Here is an 18,545-nt window from a genome sequence, read left to right as displayed (position 1 = left end):
GTCACAATGGAGAAACATAGTAACGAATGGGCCTGGAGTACTGGGGTCCATAGTTTATAATATACGTAAGTTAGTGTTCCGTGAGGCGATCCTGAAGACGCCTTGATGTTTCTCCTATGTAGCAACTGTTACAGTCTCTACAGGTGATGCGATATACCACATTGCTGCGTAAGACAGGTGTGACAGGGGTCTTCACGCTGGAGACAAGTGAACGTAGGTTCCTGCAGGGTAATTGCACACATTTGATGTTGTAACTTCTATGGACCTTCGAGATCCGTCCTGACACGCCTGGATAATAGGGAATGTAGGCGGATGATATACCGGCTTGGCTCGGTGGTCTTTGGTTGGATGTGAGTTCTTCTGCCTGTAATAGGCATCTGCTTAGTACATGGGATGGATAACCACATTTGGTTAGGTCCGGCTTCACACGGGAGATCTCGTTACGCCTAATTGTGTCGGTGCTGGAATGGCTCCAAGCCCTGGAGAATAGGGTGCGGGCAGTGCTATTGAGATGGCTTGGTGCGTGGCCGGATCTGTAGTTAGTGAATTGACCGCACCACATAGGCTTGCGGTATACTGAGGTCTCTAGATGTGGGCCTACGCGACAGGAACACGACAGAGCAATCCGGCTTGCCGAAACTGACCAGTCCGCGGTCGCGGAACATTTTTGGGCCACCAACCACGATCTTGACCCCAAACGCGACTTTGAAATAGCAGACCACTCACGACACTTTCGCCACCGCCTATGGCTAGAGTCACTCAACATAGTAAACAATCCAAAGGCATTAAATCGCCAGAAAGGCATACGTCTACATCCCATCCTGGAGACAACCGTTTTATTGCTGGATGATCAGTGGTGTAGAAAGCAGTGCACGTCCGTGCAACAACAATGACGCATGATTAACGTGCCTCACTCAGCTCGTTGTATTTTGTATTTAATTTGTCAGTTGACAAAGGGACACGCGTCTCGAAAGCTACTGATTTTGTTAGTATATATTTGTATTAAACTGGATTATAACTAACTTACATGTATTATGGAGAAACATGAGATCAAAGATGTAATTACGTGCATTTTTCAGGCTTAACACTTTTTTGCAACTCCATTATTTCATAATTCCTTCAATTAAATATGTAAGTATCTGCAGAAGAAACACAGATGGTGTGTACCTCAGTGGAATCTTACTTGCTGCCAATGGAGGTTGTTTGTATTTCAGACTTTTGGTTTCATCTCTAATTACGCACATTTTCTCACATGACACCGTGGAACACAAGTACTTTTTGGAACATGCATTTTTTTTCATTCCATTTTTTCCAGGAATACTGAATAAACATTGTAAACAAACAAGAGAAACTGTTTCTGTTTGTTTATTTCTGAAAGCAACCCAGCTACAAAAAGTATTTTGTGGTCATGAACAAAGTATTTTTTTTATATAAAAATTAAAGTAGGATGATTTTTCAAAAACAAACACAAACAAACAAAAAGCCATATTACATATGAACTTGAAATTTTATATTTACAAAGTCATCAGTCTTGGGACTTATTTTTGCAAAATAAAAAAATTTATATTATTATTATTATTACTAGCCACATGGTGCAAGGAAGCCTGAGGCTTATGCTGCACCAGCCAAAAAAAAAAAAAAAAACAATTTCCGAGTTACCCTGAGAGAGAGAGAGAGAGAGAGAGAGAGAGAGAGAGAGAGAGAGAGAGAGAGAGAGAGAGAGAGAGAGAGAGTCAGAAATAGAAGGGAATCACCAAGAAAGAGAAGATTGATGATATATATATATAGCTGTATTATAATGTATAGAAAATTTACTATAATTACAAATAATATATTCATTTTCAAAAAGCTTACAGTATTATGGAGCTATAAAATATCAATAAGAATTACCAATTCTGACTGTGCTAACACTTATTATTATTAATATAATTTTATTTCCAAAGGAATGTCCTTTTACAGCCATGCAGCTAGAGGACATGGGTTACATGGTAATACATGAATTAACATGGTTACATAAATGAAAAGGACAAGGTTACATAAATGAAAAGGACAAGGTTACTTATGTTAAAATATTTAAAAAAATCATTATTATTAAAATTTTTTAAAATTTCACTTTAATAATAAATATGTTCTCATTAAGATTCTTACATAAAAATAAATTATATTCTTGGAATACAGTATTTATTTTTAAAAAATTTCATAGCATAATCACACCTCATAATGTGTAATTTTTATATTATGCAGCATTTTGTTGGGGGGGGGACAGAAAACATGTTAGAAATCATATAGCTTACTTTGTTTCTTTTTTCAGAATGCCATATGTTTACAAATAATAAGAGCTTACTTGACTAATTGCTGACTGTCAAGACAGTTTCTGAAGGGTGCTAGTCTGCCAAAAAAACATAGAAAACACTTATTTTGAAATATACATTGGAGCTTGGATAATTTGAAATTGCTTAATTCGAAATAATGATTATTTCAAATTATTCTTCTGCCCATTGAACCTCCTATTCTATAGAAAAGAATTATTTTTAATTTGAAGTTTGGATAATTCGAAATAAGTTTGATGTCCCTTCAGCTTTGAATTATCCAAGCTCTACTGTATGAAATACAGTAGATACAGTAGAGCTTGGATATTCAATTTTAAACCTTAATTTTCAATCTTAAATCATTCAATTCTCATATAGCACAGGTGCTGTGATAATGAGGTGGTCAGAGCATATCATTCTATAATCAACAAGATAGATAAAGGTAGATTTCTAACATGTTTTGCATATCCCAGTTGTAGTAATGTGCTTTTGACCTCTCCAACAAGCTGAAAGCTGTGTACTCAGCTTTCATATACTAACTCTATATGAAAAACACAGTAAACTTCATTTTCAGTTATTTGTCAACATAAAAATGAAAATCAAATATATATACAAGGTATTTTTCACTCTTTGTGTGCCCAGTAGCTCACATCTGATGAGTATGGGCTTGGCACACCCAGGGTCCTGAGCTGGATATCATCATCATTCTTCTCTTGGTGATTTCCTTCTACTTCTGACTCTCTCTCTCTCTCTCTCTCTCTCTCTCTCTCTCTCTCTCTCAGGGTAACTCAAATATTTTTTGGCTGGTGCAGCATCAGCCTCTGGCTTCCTTGCACCATATGGCTAATAATAATAATTTCAGAGAAATTTGATTTATGAAACACTCTGAAAATATCAAAGAAGCACAAAACAGATACAATTTCTAGCGAAAGTGAAACAGAAACTGTGCTTTATTAATTGGAAAGTTAGATGCATAAAGCATCATGCTAAGCTTGATTACAAAATTAGACATCAGACTTGGGGGCTGAAATTCAACTCCCAGGAATTTCAAAATTATTTTTTTTCAAAAGTCGTTAATTTTTGTGTGTGTGTGTGTGTGTGTGCGTGCGCATGCGCGCGCAATCAAAAGTATTTTTTTAGACAATTTGTGCTCCAAATATTATGAAAATTTAAACTTGCAATATAAATGTATGTATGGAAACACTGAAACTATCATAAACAATAAAAAAAACAAGTTTTTATAACCTTGACTTTATTGATTGATGCTGCTGTTGTTGTTGTTATTTGGTTTTTAGGAGCATTAGCAACTAAGGCCATATTGCTCTGGGGATATGCGGTGGTCATTCCCTGACCTTTCCGCATCCTCCGTATTTGGTGGTCACGGGCTCAAACCTCGGTCTAATCAAGAAGTGTGTGCTACGCACTGCAGCTCCTGCCCACCTGGCTACAGAGGCGACCTTGGTTAATGCATAGTACATATTAGAAGATAATTTACTGTGACCATATAGTAGTATTCTGGTACCACTCAATTGTTTTTTCCCATTAAATCAAGGTCCATAAAACTGAGGATTTGCTAGAATTTGGTCCTTGCTGAGATGTTTCAGATTCACACATGGTAGCTTTCTTTAAACAGTGCATGAATTTGCAATTATACATTAGTGATGAAGAATCAGCTGAACTAAAATGGCGTAAATTTGTGCAACAAAATAACACCATCTAAAAGATGAGAAAAAATTCCAAGCTATTAGATTACTAAAATAAATATTTGAAAATAATAAAAATAAAAAAAAGAACGGTATTGCTATTTCCATGTTTTTGCAACTCCAGAAATGAATAACTACAAGAGGTGAAAGAATTCCAAACTAAAACATATCTAAGATCTACAGTGATGCAAACCATTTAAGTTATTTATCACTGATTTCCATTGAATGTGATGCTGCCCTCAACCATCCTGTGGTAGTGGACTTGGCAAATGGTAGTTTTATCTTTGAACTCAAGCAAGTCCCGCTGAATACTACAAAAAATATATATTATTTTACCAAGGTTACTACAAGCTTAAACATCAAGAAGCAGACTTTTTTTTTTTTTTTCCCCCAACAAAAACAAATGGATAAAAGTTGCTATCGATATTCTTTACAAAGTTCGCTGAATGCGTTATGTAATTGGGGTTTTTTGGTAACTAACAGTAACTTCATTGCTAATTAACAAGTTGCTAGTCTTACTCACAAATAACAACTTACAATCCCATGGCCTTTTCAACAAACTTTCCATTGTCATAAATTACAGAATTTTTATAGCTGTGAGGCAAAATCTCCACCCCTCACAAGCAGTAAAATTAGTACAATACCATTGAGTTTTTTTTTTTTTTTTTTTTTCGTTATCATGATGCAGTGAGTTGGAAGCATAGTTTAAAGTGTGGAGTTGGGGTGGGGTGTTATACTGGTATGAGAACAGAAAAATACAATTTCCATGCAATTCCATACATTTCTCACCCAGTGGTTCCATACAGTTTTGGAAAACAGAGATGGGATTTGATCACTGGGAAAATACAAAATAAGTGTTAGCAATTTCTTTGTTTCAGTGATTATCATGAAATTTTTTTTAATTCAATGTTTTGTATTAGAATTTAAATGTAAATAAATTAGAAATATAAATATATTACTAATTAATAATAATCATAAAATTTTAAAGGATATTTTTGCCTAGACTGCAAAGGAGTTTACTGTCATATGGATGTGAAAATTGCATCATTTTTATATGTGTAGATATAAAATGATCATCTACCGAGGTAGATGAATTGGCATCATTTTAATTATATCTCATATTGTAAATACTTTCACATGAGTTGCCATGGTATTACACTACCTCAAATAAGTAACACTTCACCAATGGGGAAGACTATCGTTACTTATTCTCGGTGGATACCACCACCCAGATATCACCATTTGCAAAAGGGTATGGAAAAAAGACTGTGTTATCCACATCTCTATCCCTATTAGACTTAGGAAAGCCAAAAGGTCAAGGAAAGTGATAGTGGGAGAGGAGGAAGAAGAAATGTCATCGAAAGAGGAAAGGGGCAGTTACTCATATTCATTCAACTCGATCACTCATAAATATCCCTTGAATAGGTAACGCTTCCCCATTAGAGAAGACTGTTGTTACCTATTCTTGGTAACTCCAGGCAGCATCAGGCTCCCCCAGATGGCACTGTTTGTAAAATGGTAAGGGATAAAAAGCTGTGTTATCCACATATCTGTCCCTATTAGACTTAGGAAAGCAAAAAGATGGAGGAAAGTTATAATAGGAGAGGAAGAAGAAGAAATGCCATCAAAAGAGGAAAGGAGCAGTTACTCCTCATTCGTAAATCCCTCGAATAGGCAATGTTTCCCCATTAGGGAAGACTGTGGTTACCTATTCTCTGTAACTCAGGCAGCATCAGGCCCCCACAGACTGCACCCTTTCAATGTTTGTTGGCCTCTCTCTCTCTCTCTCTCTCTCTCTCTCTCTCTCTCTCTCTCTCTCTCTCTCTCTTCAGTGGATGGGCAGGTACCCTGGTGTTGTAGTGGTGACAACCAAGTTATGAAGTATAACTCCACAATATGAGAGATGTCTGATGGTGTGCACTGATTTAGACTAAAGGATATTTTTGCCTAGACTGCAAACGAGTTTACTGACATATGGGTTAGTGCAAATTGCATCATTTTTATACATGTAGTTCTAAAATGATCATCTACCTAGGTAGATGAATTGGCATCATTTTTATTATATCTCATATTGTGAATACCTTCACAATGAGTTTCCATGGTATTGCACTACCTCAACTAAGTAACACCACTTCACCAATGGAGAAGACTATTGCTACTTATTCTCAGTGGATACCACCGAGAATCATAAAAATTTTGATTTATTGAAAGAATAACACTTATTTGTATTTATTGCTTATGTATAATGTTTTATAACAATAACAGTAATATTGCTTATTACTGTTATTATTATAAATCATTACATTTTTAAAATTGAGAAGAAGATGGAATGCACACCTAGAATTTTGCATATTGCAAAAATTATCTTAAACCTGCAATAAAAGCCTGTGCCAGATGTTTTATGACTGCAACATTTTTTTTCTTTCTTTCAAACACTAGCAAACACATGAGGAGTTATTCAGCGAGGGGAATGCCAGAGGTGTATTCAACTCTAGCAGTAAGCTACAGAATCTTGAAATAACTGGGAGTAAAATGGAGGAGAAACTGTTGAAGATAAACACAAGAAAGGCACCTGGGGTGGATGGGATCTATCCAGTTATATTAAAGGAGGCAGCAAAGGAAGTAAGCAAACCCTTAGCCATAATTATGAGAGCTTCCTTGGACTCAGGGGAGGTACCCATAGACTGGAAATGTGCAAATGTGACCCCAATTCACAAAGGAGGATCAAAGGCTGACACAAGTAATTATAGACCTGTGAGCTTAACGTCTGTTCCAGGAAAATTAATGGAGGCACTGGTTAAAGAAGCACTGCAGGATCATTTAGACAAGACTTCAGTTATAGCTCGGACACAGCATGGTTTTGTTAAGGGGAAGTCTTGCCTGACCAATTTGATTGGATATTATGATGCAGTCACAAAAGAACTGGATGCAGGGAATAGCTTTGATATTATATACTTGGATCTTAGAAAGGCTTTTGATACTGTTGCACATGGAAGACTGCTACACAAATTGGAGCAGTGTGACATTGGAGGCGAATTGCTGCTATGGATAAAGGGGTGGTTGAGGGGGAGAAGACAGAGAGTGGTAATCAATGGACACTGCTCATCGTGGACTAATGTTATTAGTGGAGTCCCTCAGGGCTCAGTGTTGGGTCCATTATTGTTTTCTGTATTTATAAATGATATTGATGATGGTATATCAAGCTTAATGTCCAAGTTTGCAGATGATACAAAGGTTGGCAGGGTTGTCAAGGACACTACTGACACTATGCTGCTGCAACAGGATCTGGAAAGGTTGAGCAGATGGGCTGAGAGGTGGCAAATGAAGTTTAACATTGACAAATGTAAAGTACTACACATGGGAAACAGCAACCCCAGAGCAACGTATCAACTCTGTGGTACTACACTGACAGTGGTAGAGAATGAAAGGGACTTGGGGGTGGTTGTGCAGGCAGATATGAAGTTCTCTGAGCAGTGCAGACGGGCTGCAAGAGTAGCTCATGGAGTATTGTCAATGATATACAGGAATTTTTCCAGCAGGGATAAGGAGGTGATTATTCTCCCTTGTATAAGGCAATGGTCAGGCCACACCTAGAGTACTGTATACAGGTCTGGAGGCCTCATTTCAAGAAGGATGTAGAGCTGCTGGAACGAGTACAGAGAAGGGCAACAAGATTAGTGAATGGAACAAAGGGGTGCTCTTACGAAGAAAGGCTAAAGTTTTGCAAATTACAGTGTCTGGAGACTAGGCACCAGCGAGGTGATCTGATAGAGGTGTATAAAGCCTTGAATGGTTTGAGCATGCTCAATGCTGATGGGATTCTTCCTCTAGCTCAGAATAATCACCTGAGAGGGCATAAATTCAAATTGAGGAAAGACAGATGTAGGATAGACGTGCGGAAATTTGCCTTTAGCCAGCGGGTGGTTGGTTGGTGGAACAGACTTCCATCCCTTGTAGTGGAGGTTGATAGCCTAAATAAGTTTAAGGCTCAGCTGGACAGGTATTTTGAACGAACAGAGGGGTGAAGTGGAAGTGGGTTTTTTTTTTTTTTTTTTTGGCTGATGCTGCATAAGCTTGCTTTCTTGCATCAAATGCCTCTACTAATGCTAATGCTAATCTGTGGGCAGTCTATATATCTGGTGCATTATGGCCTTTAGTTGTTCTTGTACTGTAAAATCAATAACAACAACATCAGATATCACTGCTAAGTCTGGTGTACCCAGGGCCCTGTCAGGACTAAAGGATATTTTTGCTTACATCCACCTGGATGTAAGCAAGAAAGTGCTGTTCCCATACTGTACAAAGAATCCTATTGGTACTATATTCATTTCATTTCCCCCATGATTGGTGCCTGGATGATGTCTCTTATATGTTACGACATCTCTGGGTGCACGGTAGTTGCAATGTGCAGAACTTGGAAGAAGGACAAAGAATTGTTAGGTTGAACAATACATTGTACACAAAATATTAAGTGTGAATTACAAGTGTATTATAAAAATAAGCCCATAACTCACTTTAGCATTTGTTTTGTAATAAATTATAATTTATTATTACATAATAATAGTTAATATTTCACTTAAGAATAAAAAGTCAGGCTGGGAGTATTAAAAAGCAAAAAGTCCTGGCAGAACAAAAACAGCAAGCCAAGATTTGGAATAAGTGGCTCCATCAAGAAGAACATGAAGAGCCTGTTGCTGTCATTTCAATTAGTGAAGTGGTTCAAAAAACAATGAACACAAACTGTTATCGACAGAGGCAGTTAATAAAACTAGCAAAGGACTTAAGGAAAACACAAAGACAGAAGGCAGGTAATATGGCTATTAAAGAATTTGAAGAAAATATAAAATTATATTTCACTGATGATATTTCACAGGGATGCAAAGAATGAAGCATGGGAAAGAATGTGTGCAAATATAAATAGTAAATTAGGGTATAGAAGAACAACAGAAACCTGGTCAGTATTAAAGGGTATGAAGAATCAAAACATGCACAAGACAAATTTGGAGATAATAGAGAGGGAGGAATGGCTGCTAGGAGAAGATAGGAAAGAGTACATGGAAGAGAAAGAACATCTGCATAAGGACACAGGATTAAATGTTTTACCAGAGGAGGTGGGGAGAGAGAGAGGGAGAGAGCTGAAGGCAGGGAAGAATGGTAAAGCACCTGGACCAGGAGGAATCAGCTTAGAATTGATGAAATATGGAGAAAAAAAGTGATTATTTTAATCATAAAACTAATAAATGGCATATTTCAAGGAGAGAAAATACCAAGGGAAATGACTTCAGGGTACAAGGTCTCAATTTTTAAAAAAGAAGACAGAAGAACTTGTTCAAATTATAGATGTATCTGCATAATAAACTGCATTATGAAAACCATGGGAAGGATTATAAGAAGTAGAATGGAAAAGGAATTCCAGGGATCAGAAGAACAATGCGGTTTTACAGCAGGCAGATCTTGTGTAGATCATATATTAACACTAAGAAAAATTCTTGAAAAAAAATTATGAGAAATGTCACAATTTTGGGATGACGTTTATAGATCTAGACATGCCACTCTATTTCTCTGAACAGTTGAAATACCATCACTTTGCTTATTGGAGGCTTGAAGTGGTGAAACCCATGTTTAGTCTCTAGAGCAAAGTTTCTGGCATCCCCCTCCCCCCATACTTCTCCTTCAACCCATGCTTTTTTAACCCAAGCACGGTACTAAGTACTATAGGTTCTAATACCTCTCGTGTTTGGGGGTCACATAAAAAAAAAAAAAAAAAAAGTTGCTCGTTGTACGCATTAGAGTGCAAGGAACAACTGTACAGAGAAATAGTGGGCCAGTAAATCAGATTGTCTTATAATGGGAGATATTGACTGGAACTTGTGGGTTAGTCACTTGCACACCAGCAAAACTTTTGTGGATTTACCAGATGATTGTTTTCTACAGCAACACATTAGAGAGGCAACCAGAGAGAGTAATACACTTGATCTGGTTATAAGCAGTGATTATTCGTCCATTAAGAATTTGCAGATAAAGGAACCACTAGTTGGTAGTGATCACAGTGTACTGATGTGGGATTTACTTAAAGACATAACTACCATCAGGGGTAAAGGAAAGGATTTTTGCTTTCATAGAGGTGACTACAGTGGTCTCAGACAGTTTTTAAATTCTGTATAGTGGGACCAGCTGATGATGTTACCAACAGCAAATTCTAAAGGAAGCATTCAAGAAAGTAATTGTGGCAGCTACTAGGCTTTTCATACCGATTAAGAAATACTGTTCAAGGTTTGGGCCTAAATGGATGTCAGATGAACTAATGAGATTCGTGGCAGAGAAACAAAATGCATGGGATGCATATAAATTATCTGGCGACAGAGAAGCCTATGGTAGATATACACAGAAGCATATGGTAGCTAGTCTGTAATCAAGTCACTAAGGAGATTAGGCAAGTGAAGGCAGATTACGAGAAAACTTTCGCAAAAGATGCTAAGAAAAACAGCAAGAACTTCTTTAGTTATATAAACTTTAGAAGGAAGGGAATGAATTAGATTGATCCACTTGATATCGATGGTTTGACTATTGATGATCCTGCTCAGATAGCTGACAATTGGAATGAGTATTTTGCATCTGCATTTACACATGTGGAGTTATTAAGGGAGGAAAATGACAGAAGTTTATCAAACTGTAACGGGGTGTTTAATGATTTTGTAATAACTGAGACTAAAGTGTAGGAAAAATTGTTAGAGTTAAACCTGAGAAAGGCTCCCAGGGTGGATGGGATCTATCCAGTTATATTAAAGGAAGTAAGCAAACCCTTAGCCATAATTATGAGAGCATCCTTGGACTCGAGGGAAGTTCCCATGGACTGACTGGCAATGTGCAAATGTACCCTTTGATCCCCCAATTACTCCTGTCACCCTTTGATCCCCCAATTCACAAAGGGGGATGAAAGGGTGACATGAGTAATTACAGACCAGTTAGTTTAATGTCTTTTCTGGGGAAAATGGATAAAAAGGTGGTTGAGTGCAACAAGACAGAGAGTGGTAATCAATGGACACTGCTCTTCGTGGATTAATGTTATTAGTGGAGTTCCCCAGGGTTCGCGGGCCCACTGTTGTTTTGTATATTTATCAGTGATATTGTTGAAGGTATATATCAGGCTTAATGTCAAAGTTTACAGATGATACAAAGATTTGCAAGGTTGTTAATGACAGTAATGGCAGTGTGCTACTGCAACAGGATCTAGAAAAGTTGGGCAGAAGTGGCAAACTGAAGTTTAACATTGACAAATGCAAACTACTGCATATGGGTAGAAGTAACCCAAGAGAAACGTACCAATTGTGTGGTACTACACTTAGAGGTGATAGAAAATGAAAAAGACCTGGGAGTAATTGTGCAGTCAGATATGAAATTTTCAGAACAGTACAGACAGGCTGTCAGAGCAGGTAATGGGGTATTGTGAGTGATATACAGGAATTTTGCTTGTAGGGAAAAGGAGGAGATTATCCCTTTGTATAAGGAAATGGTCAGGCCACGCCTTGAGTACTGCATACAGGTCTGGAGGCCTCATTTTAGGAAGGATGTAGAGTTGCTTGAGCAAGTACAGAGAAGAGCAACATGATTAGTGAGGGGAAATGAAGGGATCCTCTTACCAAGAGATTCTCAAGTTCTGCAAATTGCAGTGTCTAGAGACTATGCACCTGCGAGGTGATCCGATTGAGGTGTATAAGGCTTTGAATGGGTTGAGCAGGCTCAACTATGATGGGATTCTTCCTCTTGCTCCGATTACAAACCTGAGGGGGGCATAAATTCAAATTGAGGAAAGACAGTTATAGAATAGTTGTGCAGAAATTTGCCTTTAGCTAGTGGGTAGTTGATTGCTGTAACAAACTTCCATCAACAATTTCTTTATTTTATTTAAATAAAATAAAATAAAGAAATTGTTGAAGTTAAACATAAGGAAAGCACTTGGGGTGGATGGAATCTATCCAGTTATATTAAAGGAGGCAGCAAAAGAAATAAGCAAACCCGTAGCTATAACTATGACAGCTTCCTTGGGCTCAGGGAAGGTCCCCATGCACTGGAGAAGGGCAGATGTATCCCCAGTTCAAAAGGTGACACCAGTAATTACAGACCTGTTAGTTTAACTTCTATTCCCGGGAAAGTAATGGAATCACGGGTTAAAGAAGCAATGTAGGATGATCTACACAAGACTGCAGCTATAGTTCAGACAGAGCATGGGTTTTTAAGGGTAATCCTGGCTGACCAATTTGATTGCATACTACAATGTGGTCACAAAGGAACTGTATGAAAAAAATAATTTTGATATCATATACTTGGATTTCAGGAAAGCTTTTGATATTATTGCACATAGAAGACTGCTGTACAAATTGGAACAGTATGGCCTTAATGCCATATTGGAACAGTATGGCCTTAATGCCATATTGGAACATTATGGCATTAAGGGAAAGTTGTTGTTATGGATAAAAGGATGGTTGAGTATGAGAAGACAGAGTTGTAATCAATGGACACTGTTCATCATGGACTAATGTTATTAGTGGAGTCCCCTAGGGTTTGGTGTTGGGACCATTGTTGTTTTCTCTATTTATCAGTGATACTAATGAAAGTATAATATACTTAATAGTAGTAGTAGTAGTAGTAGTAATGGAGGCATGTGATGCAAGAAAGCAAGCATGTGAGCTTATGTAGCATAAGCCAAAAAAAACACAATTTCATACATTAGCATTTAGCATTAGTTGAGGCATATGATGTAAGGATAGCAAGCTTATACAGCATCAGCCAAAAAAAACCTTTCCCATTTCAACCATCCCTTCACTCCAAATGTTTATCTAGTTCAGTCTTAAATTTATTTAAGAAAATTTATTTTCTTATTTACTTTATTTAAGAAGTAAATTTATTTAAGCTGTCAACTTCTACAACAGCAAAAGGCAAACTTCCACACATCTATTCTACAACTGTCTTTCCTCAATTTGAATCTATGCCCCCTCAGGTTCTTAATCTGAGCAAGTGGAAGTATCCCATCAGCATTGAGCCTGCTCAAACCATTCAAGGCCTTTTACACCTCAATCAGACACTAGTCACCACACAGGTGCCTAGTCTCCAGATGCTGCAACTTGTAGAATTTAAGCCTTTCTTCATAAGCACACCAACCTTGTTGCCCTTCTCTGTACTCGTTCTAGCAATTCTGCATCTTTCCTAAAATGAGGCTTCCAGACCTGTACACAGTAATCAAGGTGTGGCTTGAGCATTACCTTATACAAAAGGATAATCACCTCCTTGTCTCTGCTAGCAAAATTCCTATATATCGTTGACAAAACTCCATGACCTGCTCTGGCAGCCTGTCTGCACTGCTCAGAGAAGTTCATATCTGACTGCACAATTACTCCAAGGTCTTTTTCATTCTCCACCTCCCTGAGTGTAGTACCACATAATTGGTACGTTTCTCTTGGGTTACCGCTACCCATATGGAGTACATTGCATTTGTCAATGTTAAACTTCAGTTGCCACTTCTCAGCCCATCTCTCTAACTTTTCTAGATCCCGTTGTAGTAGCATACTGCTTTACTGTCATTAACAACCTTACCATTCTTTGTATTATCTGCAAACTTGGACATTAAGCCTGATATACCTTCATCAATATCATTGATAAATGCACAAAACAACAATGGGCCCAGCACCAAACCCTGGGGAATTCTGCTAATAACATTAGTCTACGTAGAGAGTGGTAATAAATGGACACTAGTCCATTTATTATCACTCTTTTCATCTCCTACTTAACTATCCCTTTATCCATTGCAGTAACTTGCCCTTAATGCCATTCCGCTCCAATTTGTATAGCAGTCTTCCATGTGCAACAGTCAAAAGCTTTCTTGAAATCCAAGTATATGATATCAAAATTATTTTTTGCATCCAGTTCCTTTGTGACCAAATCTTAGTATTCAATCAAATTGGTCAGACAAGACCTCCCCTTAACAAATCCATGCTGTGTCTGAGCTATTAGTGCTGTCTTGTCTAGGTGATTCTGTATCACGTCTTTAACCAGTGACTCCATTATTTTCCTCGGAACAGAAGTTAAACTAACAGGTCTATAATAATTTGTGTCACCCTTTGAACCCCTTTGTGAATTGGGGATATATTTGCACATCTCCAGTGCATGGGGACATCCTCCTGACTCTAAGGATGCTCTCATAATTATGGCTAATGGTTTGCTTACTTCCCTTGCTGCCTCTTTCATTTTAACTGGATAGATTCTATCTGCCCCAGCTGCCTTTCTTATATTTAATTTCAACAATTTCTCCTCCACTTTGCTCTTAGTTATTACAAAATCACTTAGCTCCTTGTTAGAGCTTGATAAACTTTTGACATTCCCCTCCTTGAATAACTCCTCATGTGTGAATGTAGACGCAAAATACTCATTCAGTTTATTAGCTACTTGAGCAGGACCATCAATAGTCAAACCATCTATGTTAAGTGGACCAATCCGATTCATCCCCTTCCTTCTAAAGTTTATATAAGTAAAGAACTCTTTGCATCCTTTGTCAAAGATTTCTCGTAATCTGCCTAACCTCCTTTGTGACTTGATGACAGACTAGCTTATATCTGCCATAGGCTTCTGTGTCGCCTGATAATTTATATGTAACCCATGTAATTTTCTTCTCTGCCACGAGCCTCATTAATTCATCCGACATCCATTTATGCCTTAACCCTGAACAGTATTTCTTAGTTAGTATGAAAAGCCTAGTAGCCTCTAAGATTAAGTCCCTAAAGGCTTCCCATTTAGAATTCACCATTGGTAACATCATCAGTTGATCCCACACTGTATAGAATTTAAAGTGTCTGAGACCACCTTTACAAAAACAAAAAAAACATTCCCTCTGTCCTTGATTGTAGTTACATCTTTAAGTAAATCACACATCGTTTTTTTCAGATCTTACTGTATCTGAGCAAATTTCTCTTGAATGCAGCATAGGCAATGCAGAGCTAGCCTTGGATCACATAAGAATTTGCCATTATGAATGGTTTATTATATACACCAATTTTTTGAGTGCACTACAGGCTTTATCAGCAATGAGATACACCACTCATCCAACTCTGTCCTGGATTCAGCAGATGATATGCAATTTCTCTGAAGGTGAATTCGATATCCACTTGTGCTGAATTCCCAGCCACATCAGGATTAGATGAAATTATTTGGCTGATGCCTCAGCCAAATTGGCAACCCTAAGGAATAATCTTGACTGAGTCCTCTATACAGAGTACAGGCAAGTAATCTGTAATAAGTTGTATTTGCAGTGGCAAGATTCGTGGCATTGGCAGATAACAAACAAACTATATCAGATTAGGTCTGATATAGACCTAATCTGATATAGACCTAATCTGTGCAGGGATTGTAAAAAGGAAGTCCTTGCTCAGTTCTGCATAGGATACAGTCATCTGACACATTCCTTTCTGCTGAGGGTTGATGACCCTCTTTTGTGCAAGCAATGTGACACTGTTTTATCAATTAAGCATCGTTTAACAGTACGTTCAAATTTTAGAAGTGTACGTTTTATTGCTTTTAACCATCTCACTGAGCCCTATAAACTCAGTCAGATTTTATCCTACAATGACTGTATACCAGCACTTTTTAATTTTTTACAAACTTAATATGTATAGATGTATACAAAATAGGCAATTTATTTTTACGCTTGTATTGCAATTTATTTATTGATGTATATGAGTACGAGTATATATAGATATACACTGTGCTGCCGCTTTATTAGCTCAACACGCTACACCTACCAAGTAGGTGTAGCGCGTTGAGCTAATAAAGTAAGCCTGCAGCGAACAGCCCTTTCCAGCTCATCCCAATGAGGCCACCGTAGCCTAGTGGTCAGGCGCGCGGGTGCATAAGTACACATGCCTTGAATTACCGGGGTTCAAGCCCGTGACTACTGAATACGGTGCTGTTCCTTGTATTCTGTCTATCTTGTTAACTACTCTGACCGTTTGGTCATCCCGGAGTATAAACAGAAAATTTATTTATTTATTATGTTCAATAGGATTGAGATCCGAAGACTGAGCAGGCCACTGCAGCAAAGAAAAATCATTGTCATGTTCCTGAAACCATTCCATAGTGATTCAGGCTTCATGCACTAGGACGTTATCCTGCTGGAAGTAATCATCTGACAGGATAAACTGTCAACATGAACGGATGCACTTGGTCAGCAACGATGTTTAGGTACAATGTGGCATTCAGACTTGAATCTATGGGTATTAATGGAGCCAACGTGTGCCAAGAAAACATTCCACACACCATAACACTGCCCCCCCACCTTGCACAGTAGTCGTCAGACATGACAGGTCCATGGATTCATGTTGTTTTCACCAAATTCTGAGCCTTCCATCAACATGATGCACCAGGAACTTCGACTTGTCAGATGACCAAGCAACTGTTTTCCAATCCTCAATAGTCCAGTGCTGGTGTTGCTGTACCCACAGGAGGTGCGTTCTCTTGTTCTTCATTGATAACAAAAGTACACGATGTGGCCGTCAGCTGTTGTAGCCCATTCGCAACAAAGTGCGACTAATGGTCCATTGCAATATTTTGTTCTGCACACTAAGGTTGTATTTTGAATTGATGCGCAACATTGTGGCCCGTCTGTTTGCTTGCACAATTCTAGCCATCCTCCTCTGACCTCTCTCTCATCGACAAACAATTTTCTTCCACAGGAGTGCCGTTGAGAGGATGTTTTCTGTTCGTTGCACCATTCTTGATACACCCTTGAAACTGTGGTGTGTGAAAAGTTCAGGAAAACTGCTGTTTCAGAGATGCTTTGTCCAGCACATCTTGCACCTACTACCATGCCACGTTCAAAGCCCATTAGATCACTCCTTTTCCCCATTCTTGCTACGGTTTACGCTTAACTGATACTAAAAAGGTTGTTCTGCTGCATTTATATCCACAACTGTGGTCATGTGATTTGCAACGTTGTGGGACAAACCATTTGTGTGCACAGCAGGAGTGTACCTAATAAAGTGGCAGCACAGTGTGTATATATATACAACTTTTTTACCAAAAGCTCAATCTTTTTGAAATTTAAATTTGTCATAGTGCATTATAACACTTGTTTTTACGCCATTAAAACTAAAACCAAACCAAACTCGATCTCGGGCAGAGTGGTGGATTTGGTGATTTCTTTGTATTGACACCAAAGGGAATTAAAGGGAATTTAAGTTTAGGCTAGTAGGAGTGCTAGTCTGTATGGCATAGATATATATATTTTTTTTAGTATGCTTGAACTCAGTGTTTTCACTGAATTCAAGTGCATAAACTTATTTGCATGCATATTATTAATATTACTATTGTTATTTATTTTAGAATGAGACATAATTATTTATCTTTATGTTTATCTTTATACATTTATAATAAACTAAATAAATTATTTAGTTTATTATAAATGTATAATAAACTATTTTTTACATTTAAAATTTTAATTTTCCAGCTTATTCATCGAGATCTTGCGGCACGCAATGTACTTCTTGCTAAGGATAATATTGTAAAGATTTGTGATTTTGGTTTAGCAAAAGACTGCTATAAGTATTCTAACTATATTAAAAAAGGAGATGTAAGTTTTTCTTTCTGGATACTCTGTTGTTTGTATGATTAAGTTGATAAGTTTATCCTCACAGTTTAGAAATTTTTTATTTTTTCTTTCTTAAAAGTTACAGCATCCCTAAGGCTTGTCCCAGATTTTCTTCCAGGACCAGCTGAGGCTTACTACTCAGGAATTTGAAATGCTGATGGAACTGATATTCAGGTATCATTTGTGAATCAGGTGGACTGAATTTTGGTGAAGTCTGGTTATTTTGCAACAACCAAATCCTCAGCTTTAATATTCACAGTGTTAGGAGGTTTCACCATCATTGCTAGTAACCCTGGGTATACCCCTATATGCAAGGCACGAAACACTGTACCTAGTATACTGGATATGACCACCCAGGAATAAATCAACATAAGCAGGGATTGAGGTGTATCATCTGCATTGCACGAAGGAATGCCTTCCCTCTGTGTCACCAGGCAATACTAGGTGGTAGATGACTCTATCCAGTGCAACACCACGACTTTTCTTATTGGAGGTGTAAAATTATTCTTGCTCTGTGTGTCCACCAGACTAAGTCTGGTGGACTTTCAAGTTTGGCATTACAGGAATGTTCAATTGGATGACCTGCATGATCTGTGCTCTTTTTTAACTTTGTTGGATTACTGTTTTTAATCTTCTGATCCTAATGTTTGATCAGATCATGTGAGCGAAATCATTTTTTAGGGCTGAAATCCTTTATTCACATTCCACTCTAAAATCTTACACCTTATCTAAACCTTGGTTTCCAATAAATGTGTTTGCAATGGTTGTGAAATAGTTATTAATTAGTTAACTCAATTTTGAACAGGCTTCGAGAAGAAAACTTGCATCCTGCCCAAATTCCAGTTGAATATTCTGGTCTCTTGTCAAGCCGTTGGCCACAACTTCTGTCTATCATCAAAA

General features: G+C 37.8%; 1 protein-coding gene across 2 annotated transcripts in view; it reads left to right on the top strand.

The window, feature by feature from the left end:
• The window catches only part of LOC150078070 (vascular endothelial growth factor receptor 1-like), a 341,587-nt gene that overhangs the window by 288,819 nt on the left and 34,223 nt on the right, over positions 1-18,545 (top strand). For both annotated transcript variants that reach the window (XM_090385266.1, XM_090385267.1), the window contains one exon: positions 17,505-17,627. In XM_090385266.1, coding sequence (XP_090241392.1) covers positions 17,505-17,627 — 123 coding nt within the window. The remainder of the gene's footprint in view (positions 1-17,504; positions 17,628-18,545) is intronic.

Source organism: Mastigoproctus giganteus, chromosome 11 (genome assembly GCF_048544385.1).
Source record: "Mastigoproctus giganteus isolate SK-2022 chromosome 11, ASM4854438v1, whole genome shotgun sequence".
NCBI classification, from domain to species: Eukaryota; Metazoa; Arthropoda; class Arachnida; order Uropygi; family Thelyphonidae; genus Mastigoproctus; species Mastigoproctus giganteus.
This window is presented reverse-complemented; position numbering and strand designations above follow the sequence as displayed.